The 12,500-nt window shown below is 48.2% G+C and overlaps 2 protein-coding genes across 3 annotated transcripts in view; both read right to left on the minus strand.

Annotated features, from left to right (window-relative positions):
• The window catches only part of nhsa (Nance-Horan syndrome a (congenital cataracts and dental anomalies)), a 61,422-nt gene extending 57,943 nt beyond the window's left edge, over positions 1-3,479 (minus strand). Inside the window, exon 1 of one of the 2 annotated variants that reach the window (XM_035521287.2) lies at positions 3,033-3,479. In XM_035521287.2, the coding sequence (XP_035377180.2) occupies positions 3,033-3,315 (283 nt within the window). In that variant the 5' untranslated portion in view covers positions 3,316-3,479. The remainder of the gene's footprint in view (positions 1-3,032) is intronic. The other variant, XM_081704798.1, reaches the window with a different exon arrangement.
• Positions 3,480-6,863: 3,384 nt separating this feature from the next.
• The window catches only part of reps2 (RALBP1 associated Eps domain containing 2), a 33,424-nt gene continuing 27,787 nt past the window's right edge, over positions 6,864-12,500 (minus strand). Inside the window, exon 18 of the mRNA XM_035521182.2 lies at positions 6,864-8,846. Within this exon, the coding sequence (XP_035377075.2) occupies positions 8,778-8,846 (69 nt within the window). The 3' untranslated portion in view covers positions 6,864-8,777. The remainder of the gene's footprint in view (positions 8,847-12,500) is intronic.

Raw genomic sequence — 12,500 nt, forward strand, 5'->3', positions numbered from 1 at the left:
CACACACACCAGACCCATCACACACACACCAGACCCAACACACATACACACCAGACACAAAACACACACACACACACCAGACCCAACACACATACACACCAGACACAAAACACACACACACCAGACCCAACACACACACACACAGACCCATCACACACACACCAGACCCAACACACATACACACCAGACACAAAACACACACACACCAGACCCAACACACACACACACACCAGACCCATCACACACACACCAGAACCAACACACACACACACCAGACCCAACACACACACACACACCAGACCCATCACACACACACCAGACCCAACACACATACACACCAGACACAAAACACACACACACACCAGACCCAACACACACACACACCAGACCCATCACACACACACCAGACCCAACACACAGACTAGACCCAACACACACACACACATTAAACACACACACACACACACCAGACCCCACACATACACACCAGACACAAAACACACACACACACCAGACCCAACACATACACACACACACACACCAGACCCAAAACACACACACACCAGACTCAACACACACACACACCAGACCCAACACACACACACCAGACCCAACACACACACACACCAGACCCAACACACACACACATCAGACCCAACACACACACACCAGACCCAACACACACACACACCAGACCCAACACACACACACATCAGACCCAACACACACACACCAGACCCAACACACACACAGACTAGACCCAACACATACACACACGCACACCAGACCCAACACACACACACCAGACACAACACACATACACCAGACACAACACACACACACACCAGACACAAAACACACACACACACACCAGACCCAACACACACACACACCAGACCCATCACACACACACCAGACCCAACACACAGACTAGACCCAACACACACACACATTAAACACACACACACACACACACCAGACCCCACACATACACACCAGACACAAAACACACACACACACCAGACCCAACACATACACACACACCAGACCCAACACACACACACCAGACCCAACACACACACACCAGACCCAACACACACACACCAGACCCAACACACACATCAGACCCAACACACACACACCAGACCCAACACACACACACACACCAGACCCAACACACACACACATCAGACCCAACACACACACACCAGACACAACACACACACAGACTAGACCCAACACATACACACACGCACACCAGACCCAACACACACACACCAGACACAACACACACACACACCAGACACAAAACACACACACACACCAGACACAACACACACACACACCAGACACAACATACACACCAGACACAAAACACACACACCAGACCCAACACATACACAGACTAGACCCAACACATACACACACACCAGACCCAACACACACACACCAGAACCAACACACACACACCAGACCCAACACACACACACACACCAGACCCATCACACACACACCAGACCCAACACACATACACACCAGACACAAAACACACACACACACCAGACCCAACACACATACACACCAGACACAAAACACACACACCAGACCCAACACACACACACACCAGACCCATCACACACACACCAGACCCAACACACATACACACCAGACACAAAACACACACACACACCAGACCCAACACACACACACACCAGACCCATCACACACACACCAGACCCAACACACAGACTAGACCCAACACACACACACATTAAACACACACACACACCAGACCCCACACATACACACCAGACACAAAACACACACACACACCAGACCCAACACATACACACACACCAGACCCAACACATACACACACACCAGACCCAACACACACACACCAGACCGAACACATACACACCAGACCCAACACACATACACCAGACCCAACACACACATACACCAGACCCAACACACACATACACCAGACCCATCACACACACACACACCAGATCATCACACACACACCAGACCCAACACACAGACTAGACCCAACACATACAAACGCACACCAGACCCAACACACACACACACACCAGACCCCACACATACACACACCAGACCCAACACACACACACACCAGACACAAAACACACACACACCAGAACCAACACACATACACCAGACCCAGCACACGCGCCAGACCCAATAAACACACTAGCCACACTGTGGATGAGGCTAGAGAAAACCACTCCCTCCCTCCCTCTTTCTCACACACACACTCTCTCTCCCTCAATCACGCGTGACGGAGAGAAGACCTGTCCACACGTGCGCATGCTGCGTCTCTGCCCGCTACGCCCCCACGCAGACGTGGTTTAAGCGGAACTCTCAGCTCGCATACCCACCACCGTGTCCCCTCCACGAGGACATACGCGAGGACACCCGTGCACGAGCTCCTTAGACTTCACCGAGGTGTCTCAGAGTGAAGGTCGGGTGTGGAGACAAACATCACGTTTAAAGCTCGCGACCGCTCGGAGCTCGGAGCGCGTCGCGGCCGCTTTTACGGGAAAGTGTGGCGCACCTGGAAATGCACGCGCGCGCGGAACGCTTCAGACAGTGCGAGACGGTTTAAAACAGGTCTCCTTCGCGGTCGATAACAGCCTCTTTTCTGCGCTGCCGTTAAACCGACGGCCTGTCACGCAACTTCAGCGAGCACTTCGCACGCCCTCGCCGCACTCTACGGGGAAAAGCCCGAGCGAGTCGCGGGGGTGCGCACCCGCTGAGAGCAGACTCCCTTTTAAGGACTCCGCTATCTGCGCGCATAGAGTAAACACGCGTGAACGATACGACAGGGTGTCGGTGTAACGTCACAGCACCTCTCTGCCCAAGGGGCAGGTACATCATCACCGTCTTCATCATCACCGCCGCCATCATCATCATCATCATCAGCTGTCTGAGTTTCAGCTGACAGCCACCCCGCGCGGGAGGAAAACAAACACAAAAAAGTAAAGCACGCGCTGGGAGTTACTTACGCACTGCCTCCTGTTTAGGGTCCAGTTCGCTCGCGCTCTGCTGTAGCCTGCCTATTTTGGCTCGCAGAGCCCAGACCCTGTGGTTCGTAGACACGAGCTCGTTCTCCAGCTCGTGGAAGAGCGAGCTGGCGTGCTTCGCCAGGTCCGAGAGCTGTCGCAGGGTGCGCGAGAGAGCCACATTGCTGACGGCGCACAGGTCGTCGAAAGGCGAGGCGGCGTCGCCGCGCGGGACTGCGCGCCTGCAGAGCAGCGGAGGCTCCACGGTGCGTTTGGGAAAGGGCATAGCACAGCGTACCCCGCGAGATCTGTGCTGGCTCACAAACTCCTTCCCCTCCGCCCTATTCCGTAGTGCTCGAGCTCACTTGCGGGTCGCCCTCCATCCTTCTCGCGCTCCTTTCACCCCGGAGTACTGCGCGGAGCTCGTGCTGGCTCGCTCTGAGCGATTGCAGCCCGACCGCGGGACGTTTCTCTAACCCCCCCCCCCCCCCCCCGCACACACACACACACACACGCAGAGACAGACACACACGGTATAAACTGGAGGTGGTTTTAAAAGCTCGTCGTAATGTCCGGAACGGAGCACCGGAGCGCGTGGACCCGGACTCAAGCCGCCACTTCCATTCAAGACGAGGCGCTCGTGGCCTTAGCCAATGGCAGAACCGCGCGTGCTGCGTGCGTTCAGTCGTGTATCCGGGTGGTGGACAGACCTCCAGACTGAGGACGTGTTGGGGAAAACAGATTAATATTCATTAATATTCAGACCAAGACTGGACTCAGAGGGGGCGTGGTCAGGGGTGCCCGCTAGAGCGGTTCAAATAAAGGATGTGGCTAACGAGAATGGCACATGCGTAAGGAGCTTGGAGTGTGTGGTTATGGTGGAATGTGTACAGGGCAGAAGGCAGATTTTCCTGTGGTTAGTGAGTGAAAGTGCGGTATTCTCACTGGAAATGGTCTTTTTTGGGATGTGGCGATCATCATCACGTGCTAACTGGAGCCCTGTGTATATATGCTGAGTGTGAATTTCACATCAAAACCCTGCTGCCCCACAGAGCAACTAGTGCTAGTCCACACATAATAGAAGTGCCACCACACACACACACACACACACACACACACACACACACACACGCATAGCCTGTGAAGAGGTACAGGGCTCTGTCTGTCTGTGCGTGTGTGAGTGTGTGTGTGTGTGTGTGTGTGTTGGGGAGGGGGTGAGATGCCATCAGCACATATTTTACACAGAGAGCAGAGAGCAGGTTTACAGCCAGCAGACGAGTGTAACTGTGAGAGAGGACCTCAGCTGCCTGTGTGTGTGTGTGAGGGTACCGTATGTATGCCTTTATATGTCCCACTATGCTGTAATCTGAGCAGGGTGACTGGACTGTTGCTGGTTGAATAAAGTAGATTTGCTAGCAGCCCCCTACAGCCCAACCCTGATCTGATCTGCCCCCTGACTCATTTATCAGACATTACCTACACTTCTCCATGAAGGTTTCACACCTGGGTCTCATCTGAACTCTGAAGAGGGATTGTAATGGTATGAACAGATTAAGACGTGTTGGGTCATGTGTGACTTGTGGCGCATGTTGATTCCTCAGATTAGTAAATGGAACTCAATTGGTCAGGGGACTATTAAAGTTACACTGAGCAAGTCATATTAATCTCATAGTATGAGAATACTGCTTTTTGCACCTTTAATGTGAAAAGGAGAACTACGAGAAATAGAAATGTAAAAAGAAATGTAAGAAGTAGAAAACAGATTAAAGACATTGGAATGTTCTGGACACATTGTTATGAGCGTTCTGGGTGGTGGTTCGGAGTGATGTGGGTCATCAGCGATGTGGGCGTGAGGCAGGGTGACGGCAGGCGCTAATGCCCCAACCCTGAACCTGGCTACTGCCCAATACACATCAGCACCAAGATGGAGTGGAGGGGGCGGGGCAAGAGGCGGGGTGTTGACATGATCGACACTGCAGGACTTCAGGGAAGCAGAACTCATGTAGGCGAGGTGTGTTGCCTTCAGAGAGAGAGAGAGAGAGAGAGAGAGAGAGCGAGATGAGAGAGAGAGGGATGAGAGAGAGAGAGGGATGAGAGAGAGAGAGAGAGAGAGAGAGAGAGAGAGCGAGCGAGTAGAATGAGAGATGAAAACTGAACTGATGCTGAACCAGAAGATTCTGTTTGTGGATTCGTATCCTGGCAGAATACGTCTAAAAAGCACATGACCTAAATCCTTGTCTGTGTGTGTGTGTTTGCTGATATTAAATATGAATTAGTAGTTCAACATGGAGCCTGTGGCTACACATTCTTACCACTGACGCAGGAAACACGGTGTTGCCCTTTGACCTCCGGTGGCCAAACTCGATTTGTGCTACAAGAAGAGGCAGTGAGGACAGGCATGCCCAGATCTTAATTCCACAGAGGCAAGCCCCGCCCCTTTCCCACAAGCCCCGCCCCTTTCCTGGAAGTACCTTAGAGCAGGTGTGAAACCTTTCAGAATCTAGTATTTAAAACTCAAAAGTTGTTATACTGAAGTCCACACATTTCATATTTTTAATTCTAATTTTATATTTTTTTTCTACAGGCTTACTGTCCTGCCTGTCCCCTGCCCTGATTGGCTGTCAAGGGGAGGTCACATTTTCTCTTTGTATGTGTGTGTTGATGTGTTGTTTCTGTCCTGGGGCTTTATTTTGGGTCAGGGCAGTTGACGCTCGCGCTGAACAGAGTAGCACACCCATCCCACCCACCTACCCCCAGCTGCCACGCTCAGGGCTCACGTTGGGCAGGAGGAGCCTTCTGGAATCTCTGTGCGACCACGGCCCATCCAGACAATTCAGAGTCGCCTAATTCCAGCCCTGCGTAACCACAGCGACACTCAAGCTGTCCTCACTAACACTGTCCCACAGGTCCCAGTTACCCTACTGTGCTCACTAAAACCATCCCTGCTGTGGCGGAGGACTGTGTTAGGAATCCATCCAGGAACAAATAAAAAGGATATGTGAAGATGGATGGATGGATGGATGGATGGATGGATGGATGGATGGATGGATGGATGGATGGATGGATAGAGAGCTCAATCTATCTAGTTCACATGAGTAGTTCATATGAGATGATGGTCTGTTGGTTTCTAAGGCTCTGCTGTAGGAGTGGTGTGCGGTTCCAGTGTATTGACGATGTTATGAGTGTCTCTCTAACACTGCTAAAACATCCAACTATGTTATGAGTGTCATTCTGTAACACTGCTAAAATATCCAGCTGTTATGAGTGTCATTCTGTAACACTGCTAAAACATTCAACTATGAGTGTCTCTAACACTCCTAAAATATCCAACTATGAGTGTCTCTCTAACACTGCTAAAATATCCAACTGTTATTAGTATCACTCTGTAATACTGCTAAAATATCCAAAGATGAGTGTCTCTAACACTGTTAAAATATCCAACTATGATATTAGTGTCACGCTGTAATACTGCTAAAATATCCAGCTATGTTATGAGTGTCATTCTGTAACACTGCTAAAATATCCAGCTGTTATGAGTGTCATTCTGTAACACTGCTAAAATATCCAGCTATGGTATGAGTGTCATTCTGTAACACTGCTAAAATATCCAGCTGTTATGAGTGTCATTCTGTAACACTGCTAAAATATCCAGCTGTTATGAGTGTCATTCTGTAACACTGCTAAAATATCACTTTATTCAAGAAATGTGATCTGTTCAGTTTCTTACAGATAAAGGAGTAGAACGACAACAGCAAACCTTCTAGAAAAATACACAAGAAACAGCCGAAGCCACGACTGAAAGATGGTGTTACTCCCAATGTTCTGTTCACATGCGTGAGACAGGAAGAAGCACAGAATTACACACACACACACACACACACACACACACACACACATTCTCATTCCAACAATTTTATCAATGCAAAACAACCCCATTCATTGATGTGTGTGTATGTGTGTGTTTGTCTCATTTGAATTTGGCTCAAAATATATAAGAAACATCACATGCAAATGGAGCACCTGTAACAGTAGGTTTTGCATAGGAAAATACAGCACACACACTGATATAAATAAACAATTTAACAAACAAACAAAAAGGATTTAGTTTGTTTTTTGCAGTTACAGTAATCACAAACAAACAGACACACTGACTGAGTTGGAAGAAATGTCTGTGAAAAACGGCTGAGCTTAGTCGGGGTCATAGGAGGGTCACGGTAGAAAGAGCAGAATGCTTTAGAAACAGAACGGAGGATGAGAGACGTTCCAGAGGACTGCAGTTTGGGAATGGAGGGTATAACAAACGTGTGCAGGAATTATCCATGTATTATCCGTATATTATCCATATCGAATTCCTATACATTCCAGTTTTCTGTTGACATATTTCAGCACGTTTAACAGTTATCTTTTCTTAAATCATTTTTGCAACACTGACATAAAACACGTTGTATGTAAAAATATAGGCATTGCATTTCACCCTCAATCACCTGTAATGCATAACCCCAACAAACACACCCCCACAGAGCAGGCAGCAGTAAAGGTCTAAACACACACAAAAACACACTTAGATTCCTCTCAAGAGAAATGGTGGCACAAACCGATCTGGATGTTCAGACATTAGTGTGGGCATGATTCATATGTACATGATTCATATCAACGTGAGTCATCTGGATATGATTCATATGGACGTGATTCATCTGTACATGATTCATGTGGACGTGCTTCATCTGGACATGATTCATGTGGACGTGATTCACCTGGATGTGATTCATGTAGACATGATTCATGTGGATGTGATTCATCTGGACGTTCAGTCATTACTGGGGACGTCCCTTCTCCCACCCGGGGGTGATACAGTATCTCCAGGGTCTCTACACTCACTGGGATTAACAAACAAACCAACAAAAACAGGCCGAGCTCACACGGAAAACCTGCTCCCTCTCACTCTCCTGCTCTCTCTCTCTTTCTCCCTCCATCTCTCCTCTTCTCGCTCTCCCTCGCTTTCTCTCTCTCTTTCTCTCTCCCTCTCTTCTTCTCACTCTCCCGCTCTTTTTCTCCCTCCATCTCTTCTTCTCGTTCTCCGTCTTTCTCTCTTCCTCTCTTCTTCTCGCGCTCTCTCTCCTTCTCTTCCTCTTTTTCCCACTCCCTCTCCCTTTCTCTTCCTCTCGCTCTCCCTCCCCCCCCCTCTCCTTCTTTCCTTCTCTCCCTCTCTCTTCCCACTCCCTCTCTCCCTCTTTCTCTCTTCTTCTCGCTCTCTTTCACCAGGGTCTGCCTTAGTGATGGCCAAAGATCTAAAGTTAGCCTCTGTCATTCTTTCCTAAGGCGTTTGGTTATTAAGGTAGGCTCCGCTCTGTCTCTCGGAGATAGCTCATGAATATGCGCATCAGTCTGTTGAATATGCGAATGGGCCTGATGAATATGCGCACTGGTCAGGGGACACAGCTCATGCGGCACAAACTTCAGCTTCTTTTCCCAGTTCTTCACTAAAGCTCCACCAGCTTGGTCAGCATGTGTTCGAGAGGGTGTGTGTGTGTGTGTGTGTGTGTGCGCACACATGATAGGCAGGGGTGTGTCCTCCTACCCAATAGTATAAATTGCAGTCCTATATGGACCTTTAAAATTCCAATGAAGTGATAAACTCTTTTGCTCTGTTTCATCTGGAACCTCCAAGTATGTGTGTGTGTGTGTGTGTGTGTGTGTGTGTGTGTGTGTGTGTGTGTGTGTGTGGGTGTGCACGCGCGAGTAGGGAGGTCAAGTGGAGGCCACAGTACGAAGCAGTTCCAACTGAGACTCCAGGGAAATTCTCTCTTGATGAACCTCCTAGAGAGAGAGAGAGAGAGAGAGAGAGAGAGGGAGGGAGAGAGAGAGAGAGATTAAACAGAGTCCCTCTTCTGCTCCAGTGTTGTAGTACTCAGATTCTCACACATGTTTCAGCAGTGAAAATGTAAACATTCATTTAACCTCCTCACCCAAACTAGATTAGTGCTGTGTGTGTGTGTGTGTGTGTATGTGTGTGTATGTGTGTGCGTGTGTGTGTGTGTGTGTGTATGTGTGTGTGTGTGTGTATGTGTGTGCGCGCACGCATGTGTGTATGTTTAGAAAACTTTTGAAAGAGCATTAATGACAAATGCAGACGCACAGACAAAAGATGTCAAGGTCAGAGGTCATCACTGAAAACCTGGACACGTGTGAAAGGGTGAGCAGAGCAGACTCTTACTGGTTTTCTGATGAGGTTCAAAGGTCATGACCCCAGATCACTCAGTGCCCTGTCCTGTCAGAGGCACCCATCACGAGCTGTGTGTGTGTGTGTGTGTGAGGTGTGTATGTGTGTGTGTGTGTGTGTGTGAGGTGTGTGTGTGTGTGTGTGTGTGTGAGGTGTGTGTGAGGTGTGTGTGAGGTGTGTGTGTGTGTGAGGTGTGTGTGTGTGTGTGTGTGTGAGGTGTGTGTGTGTGAGGTGTGTCTGTGTGTGTGAGTGTGTGTGAGGTGTGTCTGTGTGTGTGTGTGAGTGTGTGTGTGTGTGTGAGTGTGTGTGAGGTGTGTCTGTGTGTGTGTGTGAGGTGTGTGTGTGTGTGTGTGTGAGGTGTGTGTGTGTGTGTGTGAGGTGTCTGTGTGTGTGAGGTGTGTGAGTGTGTGAGGTGTGTGTGTGTGTGAGGTGTGTGAGTGTGTGTGAGGGGTGTGTGTGTGTGTCTGTGTGTGTGTGTGTGAGGTGTGTGTGTGTGTGTGTGTGTGTGAGGTGTGTGTGTGTGTGTGTGAGTGTGTGAGGTGTGTGTGTGTGAGGTATGCTGTGCTGACTGGACTGAGATCTGTTTGATAAGCTTTCAGGAAGTCTGATTTATATGAAACCTTACATTACTGTTACATTATAATACTCCCTCCCTCTCCTCTCTCTCTCTCTCTCTCTCTCTCTCTCTCCCTCTCCTCTCTCTCTCTCTCTCTCCCTCTCTCTCTCTCTCTCTCCCTCTCTCTCTCTCTCTCTCTCTCTCTCCTCCCTCTCTCTCTCTCTCCCTCTCTCTCCCTCTCCTCTCTCTCTCTCTCTCTCTCTCTCTCTCTCTCTCTCCGCACACACACACACATACAAATATGTATACACACACACACAGACATACATGCACATATGTACTCATGCTCACACATGTACATATGTACGCACACACACACACCACACATATGCATATATGTATGCGTACACACACACTCACACTCACACACACACACTCACACTCACACACACACACACACACACACACACACACACACACTCACACTCACACACACACACACACACACACTCACACACACCTCACACACTCACACACACACACACACACCTCACACACACACACACACACACACACACACCTCACACACACACACACACCTCACACACACACACCTCACACACACTCACACACACACGCACACACACACACACACACACACACTCACACACACACACACTCACACTCACACACACACACACACTCACACACACCTCACACACACACACACACACACACACACACACACACCTCACACACACACACACACACACCTCACACACACACCTCACACACACTCACACACACACACACTCACACACACACACACACACACACGCTGTGCAGTTGCTGCAGTCTATTTTTAAAAGGACAAATCAGGAATTCTGTGGTTAAGTGTGTATTTCAAGAATGCATAGCAAAGCAATGTCTGTCATAGCAATGCCTGTCACACACACACACACACACACACATACAGGGACATATGTACACACACACACACACACACACACACACACACACACATACAGGGACATATGTACACACACACACACACACACACACACACACATACAGGGACATATGTACACACACACACACACATACAGGGACATATGTACACACACACACACACACACATACAGGGACATATGTACACACTCACACACATACAGGGACATATGTACACACACACACACATACAGGGACATATGTACACACACACACACACACACTCATATGCACATACAGCAGGTGAAATAAGTATTGAACACGTCACCAATTTTATTTCTAAAGGTGACATGAAATGAAAAGAAATCAAACCACAGATGCCCATAAATTATGTGCAATAATGAGAAATGACACAGGAAAAAGTATTGAACCCATGAAGAAAGAGGTGCAGAAAGCCTTGGAATGACACCAGCTGAACTCTATCAGTAATTAGAAAGCAATCCTGCCACTTAGTGCAAATTAATATCAGATGGTTCAACTGATGGCCTGTAAAAAGGTGTCTCATTACCAAGGAGCCACACAAGAACCATCTCATGATGGGTAAAACCTGTGAGCTCTCATGACCTTCACAACCTTATTGTTGCAAAACATACTGATGGCATTTGGTTACAGAAGAATATCTAAACTACTGAAGGTTTCAGTGAGCACTGCTAGGGCCATAATCTGGAAGTGGAAAGAGCACAATTTCACCAGAAATCGGCCACGATCAAGTGTTCTCCGCAAGACTTCAGACAGATGAGTGAAAAGAATTGTTAGAGGAGTTGTCCAAGAACCAAGGACCACCCGTGGAGAGCTACAGAAAGACCTGGAATCAGCAGGCACAATTGTTTCAAAGAAAACAATAAGTAATGCACTCAACCTCCCTGGCCTGTTTGCACGCTCACCACGCAAGACTCCATTGCATGTTGAAGCGTGTTTAGTTTGCTTAACAACATTTAGGCAAGCATGTGAAATACTGGGAGAATATAGTCTGGTCAGATGAGACCAAAATTGAACTCTTTGGATGCCATAATACACACCATGTTTGGAGGTCAATAGGCATTGCATATCACCCCAAAAGCGCCATACCAATAGTGAAGTTCTCGGGTGGGAACGTCCTGGTGTGGGGCTATTTTTCAGGATATGGCACTGGCACGCTTCATATAACTGAAGGAAGGATGAATAGACAAACGTACTGAGACATTCTTGATAAAAATCTGCTGCCATCTACCAGGATGATGAAGCTGAAACGAGGGTGGACATTTCAGCAAGACAATGATCCCAAACACACAGCCATGGAAACTCTCAATTGGTTTCAGAGAAAGAAAATAAAGCTGCTAGAATGGCCCAGCCAATCACCTGACCTGAACCCAACTGAACATCTACGGAAGGAACTAAAGCTCAGAGTTCATAGAAGGAGCCGACGGAACCTTCAGGATTTGAAGTGTGTTTGTGTGGAAGAACGGGCCAAAATCACACCTGAGCAATGCATGCGACTAGTTTCTCCACACAGGAGACGTCTTGAAGCTGCCGTCACCAACAAAGGCTTTTGTATGAAGTATTAAATACATTTCAGTAAGTGTGTTCAATACTTTTTCCTGTGTCATTTCTCATTATTACACACAACTTAATTTATGGACATCTATGGTTTGATTTCTTTGCATGTGTGGACTGGATGGGTTGTTGAATTTCATGTCAACAGCACCTT

The sequence above is a fragment of the Electrophorus electricus genome, chromosome 21, assembly GCF_041902795.1.
Source record: "Electrophorus electricus isolate QZ-2024a chromosome 21, ASM4190279v1, whole genome shotgun sequence".
NCBI classification, from domain to species: domain Eukaryota; kingdom Metazoa; phylum Chordata; class Actinopteri; order Gymnotiformes; family Gymnotidae; genus Electrophorus; species Electrophorus electricus.